At 45.9% G+C, this 17,825-nt stretch overlaps 3 protein-coding genes across 3 annotated transcripts; 2 read left to right on the top strand and 1 right to left on the bottom strand.

The window, feature by feature from the left end:
* Positions 1 to 315: 315 nt before the first annotated feature.
* On the top strand, positions 316 to 16,380 carry LOC118507389. Its single transcript, XM_036045843.1, has 25 exons — positions 316 to 1,715; positions 1,800 to 1,916; positions 1,989 to 2,025; positions 2,102 to 2,494; positions 3,450 to 4,576; positions 4,652 to 4,768; positions 4,835 to 4,871; positions 4,955 to 5,311; positions 5,774 to 5,780; positions 6,721 to 7,984; positions 8,054 to 8,170; positions 8,253 to 8,289; positions 8,357 to 8,692; positions 9,248 to 10,404; positions 10,474 to 10,590; positions 10,667 to 10,703; positions 10,771 to 11,114; positions 11,718 to 12,905; positions 13,003 to 13,119; positions 13,188 to 13,224; positions 13,304 to 13,652; positions 14,367 to 15,579; positions 15,648 to 15,764; positions 15,846 to 15,882; positions 15,963 to 16,380. The coding sequence occupies exons 1-25, from the start codon at positions 449 to 451 to the stop codon at positions 16,201 to 16,203; spliced, it is 10,167 nt and encodes a 3,388-aa protein (XP_035901736.1). The 5' UTR covers positions 316 to 448; the 3' UTR covers positions 16,204 to 16,380.
* On the top strand, positions 8,692 to 11,297 carry LOC118508564 (zinc finger protein 394-like). Its single transcript, XM_036048463.1, has 4 exons — positions 8,692 to 10,404; positions 10,474 to 10,590; positions 10,667 to 10,703; positions 10,771 to 11,297. The coding sequence occupies exons 1-4, from the start codon at positions 9,267 to 9,269 to the stop codon at positions 11,126 to 11,128; spliced, it is 1,650 nt and encodes a 549-aa protein (XP_035904356.1). The 5' UTR covers positions 8,692 to 9,266; the 3' UTR covers positions 11,129 to 11,297.
* On the bottom strand, positions 16,293 to 17,769 carry LOC118508565 (nuclear pore glycoprotein p62). The gene has a single exon (XM_036048464.1). The coding sequence runs from the start codon at positions 17,657 to 17,659 to the stop codon at positions 16,403 to 16,405; it is 1,257 nt and encodes a 418-aa protein (XP_035904357.1). The 5' UTR covers positions 17,660 to 17,769; the 3' UTR covers positions 16,293 to 16,402.
* Between the last annotated feature and the right edge of the window lie 56 nt (positions 17,770 to 17,825).

The raw sequence follows: 17,825 nt of genomic DNA, 5'->3' as shown, positions 1-17,825 counted from the left end.
TTTAAGCAACCCCATACTAAATATTTTAACGCACAGTGCTCAACTTGTGGATGTGGAACCAACACCGAACTAACGCGGTTTCGTAGTAGATACCGTCTGTGTTGCTTAGTAAACCGATATATAAAGCTTATATAGACCAGACGCTTTTTAGTGCATAAAATGTAATGCACGGATAATATTGGACAGAAGATTTATGCATTTCGGAGCAATATTGCCCTCTTTGGGATCAATAACGGTTCAATCAAATTGTATTGCACGTAACTTAATATGCACACCTTAGCTGTAGCTACCTCGTCATTCGTTTCTCGCTCGCTGCGTTCTTCACTGACGTTTGTGGCAACTCCGCAAACAAAAATACGGGATTCGTCGCATCTGTAAACAACAAGGGAGAATTGTTCCGTAAAAATCACATAATTGAGACGAACGTTCCGGAACAAGGGTGCCAGGGATGGACGTGAAATCATCAAATTTCATTTCATCGGGCGTAGCAGAGCTGGAGATGTGCCGCATCTGTGTGACCGAATCGGTCGGCCAGTGCGGCATGGACGATGTGGTGGACGCGGAACGCTGTTTGAGCCTTACCATGATGCTGACGACCATGTTTCCGACCACATTCGGGCAGGAAACGAAGCCCGTCGAGGGTATGGACTGGCCGACGAAAGCTTGCCTTGCCTGCAAGGAAAAGGTGCTGGTAGCGTATGAGCTGTACGCGCAGCTGGTGGACAGCGAAGAGTGGCTGCAGCGGTACGCCGAGGAACGAATGACCGTTGAAGTGGAAACGGTGAAATCGGAGCAGGATTGCAGTACCGGCGGACAGTACGACGTTTTGATTGAGTACACGTTTGAAGATGGTAATGCCATCTACACAGAGGAGGCAGAGCATCTGATGGATGAAACGGGCGATGATGCACATTCCGAGCAGGAACCCATCGCTGCCGAGGAGGAAGAAACAGCGCACGAGGCAAGTGTTACCCGCAGGTCGACGAGAAAGCGAAACATTGTGCAGGTGGATGTACCCGCGAAAAGGCGGACCAGAAATAAGATTAAACAGGAGCCGGTGGAAGAGGAGTATGAGACTGGTCTGGAACAAAGTGGTTCGGCGCAGGACAGCGATTCGAGACGCAAGTCAGATGCAGAAGAAGAAAGCACAGTCTTCGAGAAGCAGCCAAAAAAGAGGGGCAGAAAACCTTCTGCTAAAGCTAGATCGGCAAATACGCAAAGTGAGCACAACGAGGAGGAAGTGCGGGAAAAGCAGAAACGGGCGAAAATCAAAGCATCAGAAGCGGCAGACGACTCGTCGGATCAGGTCGAAGAACTGCAGTCCAAGGTGGATGTGTACCAGTGCCAGCTGTGCGATGGACATGTGTACGGATCGCCGATGCAGCTTACCGCTCACCTCAAGGCGGAACATCCGGATCAGATACGCACGTGCGACAAGTGTCCGAAGGTGTTTATGAGTGAGCCAGCCTACCAGCATCACCAGTACTGCCACGCTACCCTGCGCTCCTTCTTCTGCATGTTCTGCGACAAAGGTTTTCAGACCGAAAATCTGCTCAAAAGCCACACCCGCTCGCACACACACGTGGCCGAGTTTTTGTGCTCGCTGTGTGGGAAAAAGTTTAACAGTAAGAGCAACCTTCGACAGCATCTGGTGCGCCACACGGGCGTTAAAGCTTGGGCCTGCACCCAGTGCCCCAGTCGGTTCTGTACCAAAGGTATGAAGGAGGATAGCAGAGCATTTTTAAAGCTGTTTAGCAAAATGTTTAATCATATGTTCTGCACTTCTTTTCCACCAACAGGTGCACTAAACTTACATCAGCGAACTCATTCGACACTAAGACCGTTCAGTTGCGATACCTGTGGGTCTCAGTTCCACACGAGATACTCTCTGATCAAGCATCAGCTAATCCATACAGGTGGGTATTATTGGTTTGTTCTTCATTCACAACTTTCCCTTTATACTTCTGTTCTACATTTCCTTTTTCAAGGCGAGCGACCCTATGGCTGCGATCTTTGTCCAATGAGGTATGTCGTTTCCCACTACTAGCTTCCCTCAAGCACTTTCATTAATGTCTGCTATTGCTCTCTTTTTTGTTCGTAGATTCGTCTCAACCTACCATGTGAAACGGCACATGCTGACGCACACCGGTGAAAAACCTTTCAAATGCACGTATTGCGATCGCGGCTTTGCACAAAGCAACGATATGGTGAAGCACATGAAAACGCACCTGGGCGAGAATCCGTACCAGTGCGATCGTTGCGAAGCGTCCTTCCGGCTACTCACGGAGCTACGAAATCACTACAAGGAAACGTGCCAGCCGGTCGATAAGGGAACCATCTCATCGCCCGAAGTGGACAAGGGCATTCGGTTCACTAGTACAAACATTTTGAAGATGCGATACGAAAAGGAAATGGCACAGTACAGTGAACGATACGAGGGGGATTGCGGAAATCGCAAAGTGATGGCCGAAGCAACTGAATTCCCTGCCGTTCAGTAGAGGCTCTCGAATGGGGTTACACAAAGTAATGGGGATGTTCGTCCCTTATCGTCCCTTAGGTAAGAAAGTAACTACCAGTGAGCTCATTTTGAGAAGCAGTTACCTCAATGTGGAGCTCGTTGCAGCCTCCAGAAGCTCTCGGTTGCCTTTTGAAATTTCGTTTCTGTTTTATCGAGAAGCACTCTAGCTTCTTCTTTTTCTTCTTCTCATTTGGCTCTACAACCCCACATCAGGTGGTTGGAACATCGGTTTTCATCGTTTCCAAAAATCGTACAAAGTGAAAAAATGTTTTGTAAAAGGCTTCAAGATTTTCCAACAAGAGCTTGCTGGATTAGTAACATGATTTGTATTAACTTCCCAACCACGTTGCATAACAATGTAGCTTTGTAAGAAATAATATAGAAAATAGGCGACTAAATTGTATAAATCTATTTTGATGGTTATCCTTATTGTCTGTGTATTGAGCTTTTTTTGCCCAATTTGCGAGAATTACAACACCAAACCTCTCCAAAAGCTTAGCCAGTCCTGCGAATAGTAGAATTGTTTGCATTCGAGAACAGACTTCAGAGTCGTATTATTTTAAGTCGAGCAAATCCTGCACCAACATAGTTGCTCAGGAACATGCGTTGTTGGTTCTCTTCCTAGCATAGCAGCTGGTAATTCATTTACTTTACAATTTACTTAAAGTGCATTCGAAATAATTCGAGTGCGCATTTTCTCCGGAAAAACAAAAGATACTAAACACCTGCCAGCACATCTTGCATGAATACACCTTGAACGTTGCTTCGATTTGACACATTTGACAGCACATCAAAACACAAAACAACAACAGACGCATTTTAGTAAACAGAACAACGCAGAAATTTGCATTTTCGTAAACAAAACTACAGTTGGTGTTACTTCCGCAACTGATCATCAGTCCCCGTGTCGCGCGTGTAGCTAACGTAACTGATCAACGATGAACGATGAGTTGGGTTGGCCGACAGCGGAACTCCTCACTTGTTGCCGCATCTGCGTGCTACAGATGGAAGAGTACTGTCCAATGCACGAACCAATCGATGGGCATGGTTCGAAGAGCTTGCAGATCGTGCTGGAGAAGCTGTTCCCAGCGGTGTTTAATGAAGCACAGCTACAGTACGATTACAGTATGAACTGGCCTACGGCAGTCTGTCGAGACTGCAAGCGGAAGGTTCAGGATGCGTACGAGCTGTACGAGACATGTCTTGACAGTGGTGATAGGTTGCAAAAGAAGGGCATACCCAAAGACAAGGCTCACGAAGACGTTCCAGTCCTTGATACGGAGGATGCTATTATAGATGTACCGACGGAAGAATTCTTGGAATGTGATCTGGTACAAGAACCAGCCATGGAGCCACTAGAACCCTTCACCGTACCCCAGCGTACAGTGAAAACTCGTAAAAACAAGGTAAAGGATCCAGTCACAACCAGCACAAAAGCGTCGGTGACCGTCAAAAAGGAACGGGAAGATCTGACCGACGAAGATGAGACAGAATTTCCCGAAGTAATAAACACGGAACCGGACTGGGAGCCACCCGCACCCAAGGCGAAAAAGGCAAGAGCCACTAAGAAGAAGGTAGAGAAAGCTACGGGCGAACGTAAAAAGTTAGAAAACAAGGTAACCGTTAGGCAAAAACGAGGAAAGGGACAGGAAGAGCCACTGCAATCTAAAATAGAAATATATCTCTGTCAACTGTGCGATGGGCCGACGTACGATTCGCTCAACGAGTTGACCGATCATTTGAAAGCGGAACACCCATCGCAGATACGATCCTGTGACAAATGTCCCAAGGTGTTTGTCAGTGAGCAAAGCTTCCAGCATCATCAGTATTGCCACGCCACGGGCCGTTCGTTCTTCTGCACGTTTTGTGATAAGGGCTTCCAGACGGAAATTCTGCTGGAGTGTCACCAGCGATCGCATACGCGTGACACGAAGTGCCTGTGCTCGATCTGCGGCAAAAGCTTTGCGAATGTGAGCAGTCTTCACATACATATGCAGCTCCACGACGATAGTAAATCGTTTCCGTGCAGCTTATGTCCCTGTCGGTTCAACACGAAAGGTAACGTACACTTGGGCTAGAAATGTATGCTAAGCGGATGTGGTGTTAAAGCAGGAAGGTTAATTTATTTCACAGTCAATCTTAACGTTCATATGCGTACGCATACGAAAAACAAGACGTATACCTGCCCGACCTGTGGTTCACAGTTCAACAAGCACTATTCAATGGTTAAACATCAGATCATTCACACAGGTAAGCGGGAAAGCCAAATTATGATATGCTTGTTCCATTCTTGATCGGTTTTGTGTGTGTTTTTAGGGGAGCGTCCATTTGTCTGTGAGGTTTGTCCCATGAGGTAGGTGTTTTTTTTTGACGAAAACCGATCATTGAGCATCACCGTTAACTGGACGTTGGCTTTTATCTTCTCCATTTTACTAGGTTCGTTTCACCGTACCATGTAAAACGGCACATGCTGACACACACCGGTGAAAAGCCTTACAAATGCACCTACTGCGAGCGCGGCTTTGCACAAAGCAACGTTCTGGTGAAGCACATGAAAACGCACATCGGTGATCATCCGTACCAGTGTGACCGGTGCGATGCATCGTTCCGGCTGCTGAAGGACCTGCGTAACCACTACAAAGAACACTACATCGAAAGCGAGAACGGAATCGGACCTTCGCCGGTGGTGGACGACCAGGATATTCGGTTTACCAGCACCGAAATACTGAGGCTACGGTACCAAAAGGAGATGAGTCAGATGCATCAAAAGGGTACCGGAAGCGATGAAAATTAGCAGATTTTTTATTAGGTTGGTCATTTGAAACACTTTGGTCATTGATGGTGATCTTTCACCCGATGTATGCATTAAAAAATAGATTAGCTTAACATTAGCCATTTCCGGGTGGCCCTTCGGTAGTTATTAGTGATGGGCCATACGACTTTTTTCACGGATATGCGAGATCCGTAGGTTCGGGTCGACCCGTAACAATTTAAGGATGACCCGTGGATTAGATCGAACTCGTCGAACTCACGGGACGACCTGAACTCGTTGCACCCTCGGCTTGACCCGAACTCGTGGCACTCACGGGTTGATCTCGCGTATGCTTTGCTGCACCTACGGGTCGACCCAGACTCGGTGCACCCACGATTTGACCCGTAGTCGTTGGAACTAGGAATACGACTCGAACGATTCCGGTTCGCTTACTGATGGCTCCGACCCGATAGGTTCGGAGTTATGTGCCCGCCCATCACTAGTAGTTATGTGGGTCTTTTCGAGCCTAGACGACTAAATCTAACCTTTGGGTGGGTCGTTGCAAACACACACTCAACTGAATGAACGCAATTAGAGCCAGCAGGCGACAATCCTCTATTTTGCACTATTTCCAACTTCTTCATTCAAGGATGAACTTCATTGTCCGAACAAATCATCATTTGAAGTCCTTTGACTGTTAATGAACTGATAATTTGACTTGTCTGCAATACATGATACTAAGGTTGATGGGTAACTCGGTGGACAGCTAGTACATATGGTCATCAGATAAAAGCCTTGAAGAGCAGTCTAATTTTTAAAGCATACATTAATACGTTTTTAAATAGCCGTGTCTAGAGTCTAGAGTGTCTATCTTTAAGTACATTTTCGGTATAATAAATGCAATGTGTAGCGAATCTGCCAAGCTACAACCATCGTTTGAACTATCACCACCATTGGACACATAATAGAAATTTAAAATGTTAAAGGTTCTTGGTGGGACACCGGTCATCACACGGCAGGACTGGGGTTCAAACACCATCCATAATGCCTCCCCGAACGCAGGGCTGACTACTATGCTATGGGTAAAATTAAATCACAGAAAGCCAGAAATGGCAGGCCGAGACCTCTCGAGGTGGTAGGGCCAAGGAAAAAGAAAGGTTCAAGGCCATTTTTACAATAGTACAAAGCACAACTGACCCCTTTCACATGGAAATCGTGAGCGTATGTACCTCAAATGTAACCTCAAAAGAACTTGCACGAAAGTAAGCTGAGCTTTACTCTTCTGCGAGCGTTATTTTGTTTGTCTTGCGTTGCGATTAATATTGAAGGAAACGCCAAATTCGAACGTATTATGCAGATCCAGATTTGCGCTGCTTGTCACATCCCTACTCTAACAACCTTGACCGTGTGTTTTGGTATTTTTGTGTTGACGTGAAAACATTGCATTTGAGAAACTCCAATATCGACGTACGATACAATTACCAAAAACGAATCAAATACCGATGGCGATAGTAATTTAGGGAACGTGGGAAGTATTTGCTCTTCCGAAATGGAGATAGTAAAGACTGAAGATTCGGGAATGCAGTCGTACTGCTGCCGTATTTGTGTCACGATGTGCGGTGCACAGTATCGCATACAGGACCGGACCACCGACCACGAAAAATCGTTAAGTGTACAGTTAATGTTGGAAAAGCTATTTCCAGCTGTATTTAACCCGGAACAGGTGGAGCGAGATCGCAAAATGCAGTGGCCATCGACTATCTGCCCCGACTGTAGGAGTAATGTGTTGAGTGCGTACGCGCTGTACGAGCGGTGCGAGAAAAGCGTCGATTTGTTGCACCGGCAACAGTTCACAGCGATCGGTGATGATGTACCAAGAGGAACTGCAATGGATGAACAATACATCCCCGAAAAGCTAGCAGTGGCAGAACGGCAGGAATCTGATCCAAATTCGCTTGAAGTGGAATCTCCCTTGGAACTGACTGTGGTTGAAACTGTGTCGAAGCTTCCGCGCACTGTACGATCATCCAAACGTACCTCCCTAAACAAGTGCCAAAATATAGTATCTCCGAGAACGAAAAGAAAACAGACCAAAAGAACTGTGAAGCAGTTTATAGCAGCGATCGACGAAAAGCAGCGCCCACACTGCGATGGTGGAAATCCATCGGGTGAAAAGTGCGCGACCAACTGCTCCGCTGCTAACGAACCCTTACAGTCTTCCTCATCGACGGTTATAAATTGTAAGGGGGAAAGAGATATACCTTTACGGGAAAGCATTGATGTCTCAGAAGAATTGCAAGCAGATGCGAATGAACTGGAAACCAAAATAGATCTGTACCAGTGCGTGCTATGCAATGCGCCCACGTATTCCTCACCAAAAGCGTTCACCGAGCATTTGAAGGAAAATCATCCGGATCAGATACGTACTTGCGAGCATTGTCCGAAGGTGTTTGTAACCCAAACGGCCTTTGAGCAACATCTATACTGCCATGCAACCGGTCGATCGTTCTTCTGCACCTTTTGCGACAAGGGATTTCAAACCGAACAGCTGCTTAAGAATCACATACGAACCCACACGCACAGATCGAACTATTTGTGTTTCCACTGTGGCAAAGAGTTTAACAACAACAGCAATCTTCGCCAGCACATCATCGGACATTCTGGCCACAAGCCGTGGGCGTGCAATCTGTGTCCCTGTCGTTTTAGCACAAAGGGTAATTAGGTGATTAGTTTTGTAGCCGTAAAACTCCGATGGTTCAACTTGTTCATTTGGTTGTTTTTAGGAGGGTTAACGACACATCAAAATACGCACACGAAGGAGAAAGCGTTCAGCTGTGATACCTGTGGATCACAGTTTAATAAGCATTACTCGCTCATAAAGCACAAATTGATACATACGGGTGAGAAACGTACCTCTGATTCGTTTTCGTATCATCCGCATGAGATCGCTTATCTTTTACATTTGTTTTTTCTGTATTGCAGGCGAACGTCCGTTTGGGTGTGAAGTCTGTGGTATGAGGTACGACGCACTACGGTTTTGAGGGACTGCAAGTTGAAAATTGCTAATCTGGAGTATGTTATTTCAGGTTCGCTACGAGCTACATGGTCAAGCGTCACATGCGTACCCATACGGGTGAGAAACCGTTTAAATGCACCTATTGTGATCGAAGTTTTGCACAGAGCAACGATATGGTGAAGCACATGAAAATACACGTCGGTAGCAATCCGTACCAGTGCGATCGCTGCGATGCAACCTTTAGGCTGCTTTCGGATCTACGAAATCACTACAAAGAACATTATCAAACGGGCGAACTTGGTGTTGGTGGTGCAGCGGACCAAGATAAAGGATTGCGCTTTACCAGCATCGACATTCTGCAGTTAAGGCTAAAGAAGCAGAGGATACCACCGGAAGGCAAGGAATGAACGAAACTGCGGATTAAACTGGCAAAGATTGATTGATTCTACTAGCGAAAGCTGTGAATATAAAACCCATTTTTATTGTACAATTCAAACATTGTGCAGTTTTAAACATGTATCGTTTCAAAATTTCAAGAGAAAGAAGAATCATTTGTCTCCAAGCGCATTAATACAGTTCTTCAAATGCAAGATGTAACGAGTGCGCATTATTTGAACAAGTCTCAGCATTAATATGATTTAAACCACAAATTGTTTAGCATCGACGTCGGGCGTTCATGAAGTTGATTGCTTTATAATTATATATCAGCATAGATTATTTCCAGTTTCAATCCTGGAGTCAAATTAAATTAGATGAGAATAATAAAAAATAAAAATTCTCATGGTGTTTTCTGCCATACCTTTTCTCTATGCATCTTGACGTGACGTTTCCACTGACAGCGCATACAAACACAACACAACAAAAGACGCCTTCTTTGACGGAGGGATTTTACAAGTGGAATATTTAGTAAACAAACTGGCTAGTATTGCTACAGTAATTGCTAATTTTACGCCGTTTTAAGCTATCTTAACCGCACAACGATGGACGATGAGGTGGTTTGGAATACAATGGAATCACTCACCTGTTGCCGTATCTGCGTGATAGAAATGGAAGAATACTACCCTCTGCACGAATCGCTCGATGGAGATGGTTCCAAGAGCTTGCAGATCGTGCTGGAGAAGCTATTCCCGTCGATGTTTAATGAAGCACAGCTACAGCACGATTACAGTGCGAACTGGCCTACGGCAATCTGTTTAGAATGCAAGCAAAAAGTGCAGGATGCGTACGAGCTGTACGAAACATGCCTCGACAGTGGCGCTAGGCTGCAAAAGAAGGGATTTACCAAAGAAAAGATTGACGAAGACGTCCCAGTCCTCGTTACGGAGGATGCTGTTATTGACGTACCGACGGAGGAGTTCTTTGAATGTGATGTTGTACAAGAAATTACCATGGAACCACTAGAACCCTTCACCGCACCCCAAAGTTCAGTGAAACAACGCAAAAGTGAGGTGAACGAAATAACGACCGCCACGAAATCATCATCGAAACGCACAAACATAAAAAAAGAAACGTTTGAACAGCAAGTGGAAGAGCTGGTCGTCGAAAATGAGACGGAATATCTTGAAGACAAGAACACAGAACCGGACTGGGAGCCAACCGTGTCGAGAGGCAGAAAGGCTAATACCACCAAAGCAAAGGCAGCAAAAGTTACCCGTGAACGGAAAAAGGTGGATAAGGAAGTGTTAATGAAAAAGGAAGATAAGGAAGAGGCTGAACCACTGGAATCCAAAACTGAAGTATATCGCTGTCAACTGTGCGATGGACCGACGTACGATTCGCCCAACGAGTTGACCGAGCATCTTAAAGCGGAACACCCATCGCAGTTACGATCCTGTGACAAATGTCCGAAGGTGTTCGTCAGTGAGCAAAGCTTCCAGCATCATCAGTATTGCCACGCTACGGGCCGTTCGTTCTTCTGCACGTTTTGTGATAAGGGCTTCCAGACGGAAATTCTGCTAAAGAATCACATTCGCTCTCATACGAGGGATCCGAAATTTCTATGCTCAATCTGTGGGAAGGGTTTCACAACCAAGAGCAATCTTCAGAAACATGTGACATTTCACACCGATAGTAAATCATGGCCCTGCCGTCTATGTCCCTGCCGGTTTAACACGAAAGGTAAGGAACACGCGTGGACATTTCATCTGTTGTGAGCGTGGTATTTACTTTGTTTTGAGTTACTTGCAGCTTGCCTAAATGTTCACATGCGCACCCACACGAAAACTAAAGTTTATACCTGCCCGACCTGTGGATCGCAGTTCAACAAGCACTATTCGATGGTCAAGCATCAGATCATTCACACAGGTAAATGGAGCAGTGCAAGTTACGATATGATGGTTGCTTCATATTTTACCATTTTCGTATGCTACATTGCTTTCAGGTGAGCGTCCATTTGTATGCGACCTTTGTCCCATGAGGTAAGTGTTATACTCTCACACTTTAACTTGATCACGATTAACGTAACATTGATTTTCATCTCACCAGGTTTGTTTCCCCCTATCACGTAAAGCGCCACATGTTAACACACACCGGTGAAAAGCCTTACAAATGCACCTACTGCGAGCGCGGCTTTGCACAAAGCAACGTTCTGGTGAAGCACATGAAAACGCACATCGGTGATCATCCGTACCAGTGTGACCGGTGCGATGCATCGTTCCGGCTGCTGAAGGACCTGCGAAACCACTACAAAGAACACTATGTCGAAAGTGAAAATGGGATCGGTCCTTCGCCGGTGGTGGACGATCAGGACATTCGGTTTACCAGCATCCAAATACTGAAGCTACGATACCAAAAGGAGATGAACCAGTACGGCCAGAAGGCTGAGGAGAGTGATGACAATTAATCGTTTTTGTATGGTCGCTTTGATGAGATGTGCGTGGAACAAAACAAAAAATTAACATCTTTAATTGATAAGCATTTGTCAGGTCATATATTTCCGTTGCTGGAATATTGTTTATAAAGATACTTATAGTACAATAAATATAAATATAAAAGGAACATTTTAAACTTTATTCGACGCCAATTATTGGAAATAATTCAAAGCAGCAGTGTCATCAGGAAAATGTGCTTGTACGAACGGTAAATCACAGAATATGCTATCCTTGAACAACTCTTACCGATTAAATTATCTCCATGTGGCACCTTCTGATGAGAAACAATTGCTTGGTTCTAATTCAGTTTTTCATCGCATAACTGTACGGCGCCCCATTTTTGTAACGCTACTCGAATTTTATCATTTGAAAATAACATGAGCTACGACCGTTTGCATGAGGAAATATTCGAAGCAAAGCGAACGAGCACAAGATTGATTGCGAACGAGCACAGCAAAAGTTGCAACGACCTTGACATTGAGACACCTTGGTCAGTTTGACAGTTTGTTGGCAAAACAGAAACGCGTACAAAAGCAACTTGGTGTTGTTTATTTTGTTTCTAATCTCGCATAGCGCTTAAAAATTTAGCTGCAATGGAGGAGGAATTTGTAACCATTCATCTAAAATCAACGTTTTGCCGTGTTTGCGCTGTGGCATGCACCGAACAGTACTCCATCTATGAAACAGTATACCGGAACGCAACGTTAAGCATGCACATGATGATGGAAAAGCTTGTTCCCTCGGTGTTCAATGCGGAGCAAGTGAAGATGGATGAGTTTATGTGCTGGCCAAGAAACATTTGTGTAGACTGCAAAAACAAAATACTGGATGCGTATGTTTTGTACGAGCAGTGTATGAAGAGTGGCGATCTGCTGCGAGAGTGCATGTCCCGAAAGACGGACTCATTCACCATTGAGAATGTGTACGACGAGGTGAAGGAAAGTTACGCACTGGAATCGCTGGAGCTGGAGTCCAACTATGCCGATGATGAAGCGAACCAATCGTTAACGGTGGACGAGAAGCCGACGCGTAAACGATCTGCTCGAAAAACTAATTTTAAACAAACCCGAAAGAAAGATACTTCATCCAGCCGGATCGTATCGACGCCCGAGCGTAACGTCACACCAACCGATGATTGCGAGCATAACACGGAGGATGATGAAAAAGAACAGACCAGCACCAGAACGCCGGCCATAAAAATCACACGCAGCTCATCTGCACGTGAAAAAACTGTAGTCTCCAAGCGTAAGTCCACTGGTGGCAAGGAAAAAACGCCAAGGGCTAAAACAAGAATGACGCGTAAGGTACAGCAGCAGACTCAGGAAGAAAGTACCGATACGCAAGAACCGCAAACGAAGAAAAACCTGTACAGCTGTCTGCTTTGCAAAGAGGATACGACATACACCTCACCGAAGCAGCTTACCGAGCATCTGTATAAGGAGCACAGCGAGGTGATTTTCTGCTGTCAACTGTGTCCGAAGGTGTTTATGAAAAAGGAGGCCTTCGAGCATCATCAGTACTGCCACGCGACCGGCCGATCCCATTTCTGTCTGTTTTGTGACAAGGGTTTTCAAACGGAGCAACTGCTCAAGAATCACATCAGGACTCATACGCACGGGACAGGCTTTCTGTGTTCGCACTGTGGTCAGGAGTTTAGCAACCGCAGCAATCTTCGGCAACACCTGATAAGGCATACCGGGGATAAACCGTGGCAGTGTAGCCTATGTCCGAGCCGTTTCAGCATGAAAAGTATGTACCCCATCGTATGAAAGGTTAACGCGCAAACGGCAACTAAAACGATTCTCTTTATTCTGCTTCCGCTTCCCCATTCCCCATCCTTCGTTAGGCTATCTGGACAGACATCAGCATACCCACACGAAAGCCAAATTCTTCAGCTGCGACACGTGTGGATCGCAATTTAGCAGACATTATTCATTGGTAAAACATCAGCTCATCCATACGGGTAAGGAGCTACTGTTGGGTGTTGCATGCAAACCACTCATTCGTTACATTTTTGCTTTACATTTTCAGGTGATCGCCACTTTACCTGTGAAGTTTGTAACATGAGGTATGTGCCCGCACATTCATTACACGTTGCACAGTTGGAAGTGATTGCTACAATCGATGTTTGCTCCTTTATGTTTTAGATTCACCTCAAGCCACCATGTCAAACGGCACATGCTAACGCATACCGGCGAAAAGCCCTTCAAATGCAGTTATTGCGATCGTAGCTTCACGCAAAGCAACGACATGGTGAAGCATATGAAAACACACGTTGGCAGCAATCCGTACCAGTGTGATCGGTGCGATGCATCTTTCCGGCTGCTCACCGACCTGAGGAACCACTACAAGGAGCATTGTCAGGCGGGCAGCAGTAAGGATGCGCTTTCCGGCGAAGAAGATAAATTTATACGGTTTACCAGTACCAACATTATGAAAATAAGGTACGAAAAGGAAATGAACCAGCAGAACGACAAGAGCCCGGATAGTAAAGAATAACTCCAAACGCTCGTGACCTTGTTGTACTAGTTATACTAGCTAAGGAGTATCGTAACATGTAGTTGCTACGTGCCGATGGTTCATATGATTTACTTCATTGGTGAGAGTAGAATTAAGTAATTAAGAAGAAGTAATTAAGTTTGTCAAGGGTTAGAGAAAGCGTTAGTCATGTTTTAGTGTATTCTTGCACGTATTCTAAAGTGCATTATATGATTTTAATGTTTTTTAAATAGATATTCGGAAACCTAAACCTGCATCTTTATCGGTCTGATAGCCTTCGGACGGAAAAAAGGTCCGGAAAGAATTCCTTACCAGGTTCTGTCGTGTGAAACCGCAGACAAGTATTTTAATGAACATTTGGGTATACAAAATCTGGGTAATTAAATGCAAAATTTTAATTCCTATTGCTACCTGCGTGGCCAAACTGTATTAATCGAATGAAAAAGCAAACAAACTCATGATTGTGGCGTGGTGTTGCAACGTGCGATGCAAACACTCATGGCACTCAGCGGATGATTGAAGCGTGCCGTCTGTACAGCACCTGACGATAATTGTATATAAACCTTGTGCGTTGAAGAGAGCTTACGGAAATGTCAAATTAGCATAACGTAAACAACACCATGTTTTGTTGATTTTATCCTAAACAATCCGAAAATCATTGTTGCAGTGCTACGATCGGACCTAAGGCCTAAGGAGGCCTTCTCGGACTAGGAAGCAAGATTTAATAAACGGACCAAAACACGGTCATTCAGACAGACGAAGAACAGATCCACGATGGAAACTACGGATCCGGAAGATCAAGGCTTAACTATACAGCTTACATTCTGCCGTATTTGTGCCGTCCTTAGCACGGAAGAGCATTGCATCTATGAAACTGCCTACAAGGAGGGAACGCTGAGCATGCACATGATGTTGGCACGATTGGTTCCATCCGTGTTCAATGCGGAACAAGTGAAAGTGGACGAATTTATGAGCTTTCCGCGAAAAGTCTGTGGCGCTTGTAAAGGCAAGGTGCTGGAAGCGTATGGCTTGTACGAGATGAGCATGAAGAGCGGTGATTTGCTGAGAAATTGTTTAAAGAAAAATGCAACATTCATCGTCAACATAACAGGTGGTGGTTCCATGGAAACATCGGATGTGCTTGTAAGCTACCCGCCAAAATCTGAGCAAGTTCCGGTCGAAATTGTTGGAAGCAGTCAATCTCAGAAAGCTGTCGTTGAAACTGCATCCGAACCGATTGTATTAAAAGATACCCGTGTCATTAAACAACCTAAAGGTGATGCTGGGGACGCCGCCACACGCGCTGTTGTCGTTGTGGATCAGCTAACTGTATCGGAAAACGAAGATCACCAATCATGCTCCGGTGAAGAATCCTTAAAAGAAAAAGACAATACTTACGATACGAAGACACCAAGGCGGCGTGTGGCTACGAAAAGGCAAACGAGATCAAGCGCCAAAAGAAAAGTCACACCTCAGAAACAACAGGAACAGGTTTCGAATGTTTCCGCCGCAGAATTCGAAGAACCGAAAGAGAAGATAACTAGGTTCCGGTGTTTGCTTTGCAGCGAACCAGCCTACGCGGCGTTGCGTGAACTTACGGAGCATTTGAAAGCGAAGCATGCCACAGAGATTCACTGTTGCAAGCAGTGTCCGAAGGTGTTTATGACGAAAGCGGCCTTCGAGCATCATCAGTACTGCCACGCCACCGGGCGATCCCATTTCTGTGCGTTTTGTGACAAGGGTTTCCAGACCGATCAGCTGCTGAAGAATCACGTAAAGACCCATACGCACGGGACCGGCTTTCTGTGTTCGCAGTGTGGCAAGGAGTTTAGCGACCGAAGCAATCTACGCCAGCACGAGTACCGCCACACTGGTCACAAACCGTGGCAGTGCAACTTATGTCCGAGCCGGTTCAGCACGAAGGGTAAGTTTACATTAAGAGCAGCGTTTATTTGATAAAGAATGTTTTGTAAATGTAATGCTGGTTCGCAGGTTATCTAACGGTGCATCTTCTTACCCATACGAAAAGTAAAGCCTACAGCTGCGACACGTGTGGATCACAGTTTAATAGACATTATTCACTGGTTAAGCATCAGGTCATACACACAGGTATGGAAAAGCCGTGTTTTTTCCTGGTAAAATAGTATTGTAAACTTTACTAAATGCTCCTCTTTCTGTTTTGCCTTCCAGGAGAGCGTCATTACGAGTGCGAAGTTTGCAAAATGAGGTGCTTTGAAACAATCGCCGATAAACCTGACAATTTCCTTCTCACGTTAAAACACCCTTTTTTTGCTTATCGTTTTCTAGATTCGCTTCCGCGCACCACGTCAAAATCCACATGCGAACACACACGGGAGAAAAGCCGTACAAATGCGGCTACTGTGAACGTGGCTTTGCACAGAAAAACGATATGCTGAAGCACACGAAAACCCATGGCAAACCGTATCCCTGCGATCGTTGCGATGCTACCTTTCCGGCGATAGCGGACCTACGGATTCATTCGAAAGTGCACGATCGAGCAATCAAGTATCAAGCTGTAGAGCAATAGCTTTTCACGCCTGTGCCTGCATGTGACCTGACATCGAAAGCGTCAATAAGGAATTGATAGGAATCGACTTAAAAACTAGGACTATGATAGTATTTTCATCGTGGCGCGCATCATTAGAACGAATTTATTTTATGTTTCATTATTCAAAGTATTGTAATAAAGCCCTATTTAATACCACACCATTTCTGGCCACGCACTCTCACTGATCGTAGTACGTGAGGCGGAAGGAACGCTCGTTGTCTTTACGCAATGTTTCGTGCATCTTGTTAATCTCCTCCAGCCGATTCGTTATGCCCGTGGTGGACGATTCAATCCATTGCAGCGAGTTCATGTGTGCGTTTAGAATTTTGCCAATCTGCACGAGCGGATCGTTCGGATCGGTGTACTTGTTCGCATCGTTCAGATGCTCAATCACCTCCTTCAGATCCTCGTACATCTGCTTCAGCTGCGAGTCCAATGTTTCCGCCATCGAGTACGTTTGACCACGCTCCAGATCTATTTGCCCGATCCGGGATAGCTCCTGCTCGAGCGGAACGATGCACTCCTCGAGCTCGGTGTGCTGGGCCGTGATGAACTCTAGCTCTTGTTCCATTGCGTTCTGCTCTGCTTTCACTTTCATGACTGCTTCGTTCAGAGCGACGATCTTTTCACCGTTTGCGAGCAACATGTTGTCCCAGGCGTTCACCTGCGTGGCCTGGTTAGTGAAAAGCTTCTCTTGCTCCTCTAGTTCTAGTGTCCATTTGTTGATGAACTCTTCGAGCTGGAAAAACTTAAGCTGCTGATTCCCTGCTACGGTTGCCGACTGCGTTGTTTGTGTGTTGGTCGTCAGGCTAGCGGCTAACCCGGAACTCGCTCCCGTAGTGGTTGCTGCTGTGTTTGTGGTAGCAGCTGGAGTGGTCGTGGTCGTGGTTGTGGCGCCCAAAGTAAGAGTGTTTTGTTCCGCTGGCTTGGACAGCCCGAATCCACCGAGAGTTAGTGGAGCTGCTGCCGTTGTTGTTGTAGCCGGTTGGGTGAGAGACCCCCCGAGCGGGTTGATGCCGGTTGCTGATCCACCGGTTGGTTGGTTAGCGTTAGCCGGAGTTAGAGAGGCTGATGTTGCTGATAATCCCGCCCCAAGCTGTGGTGTTCCTCCCAACGAACCAAACGTTGGTAGTGCTGCCGCCGTTGGTTGAGCAGCTGTCGCCGTAGATGAAGCGGTAGCGGCTGTACCGGCATTCCCAAGTGACGCTCCAAACGAAAGCGTTCCCAGTCCACCAGCGGCGGGGGCTGGTGTTGTTGTTGCTGCTGAAGGATTCAGCGACAGGGTTGGTGCTGGTGCGGACGCACCGGTTGCACCGAACGTTGGTGTTGTACCGAAGGAGAATCCGGTCGCAGCGGTACTGGTGGCTGGTGCGCCGAGGGAAAACCCGCCCGTGGAGGCGGTTGTAGTTGTGGGTGTCCCAAAAGAGAAGTTCATTGTAATATTCCGACAATTTAAGTAGAATGTTAAGTAGAATCACTGAGTTTTCAATACGCTCCCGGCCGAAAACGAAAACACGCGCGTTAACAAACAGCTGTCAATTTGTTTTCGAGCAGATTTTCAAGTACACGAAAAAAAAGCAACCACTCGAAATGACCAAGGT

This window comes from Anopheles stephensi, chromosome 2 (genome assembly GCF_013141755.1).
Source record: "Anopheles stephensi strain Indian chromosome 2, UCI_ANSTEP_V1.0, whole genome shotgun sequence".
Lineage (NCBI taxonomy): Eukaryota > Metazoa > Arthropoda > Insecta > Diptera > Culicidae > Anopheles > Anopheles stephensi.
This window is presented reverse-complemented; position numbering and strand designations above follow the sequence as displayed.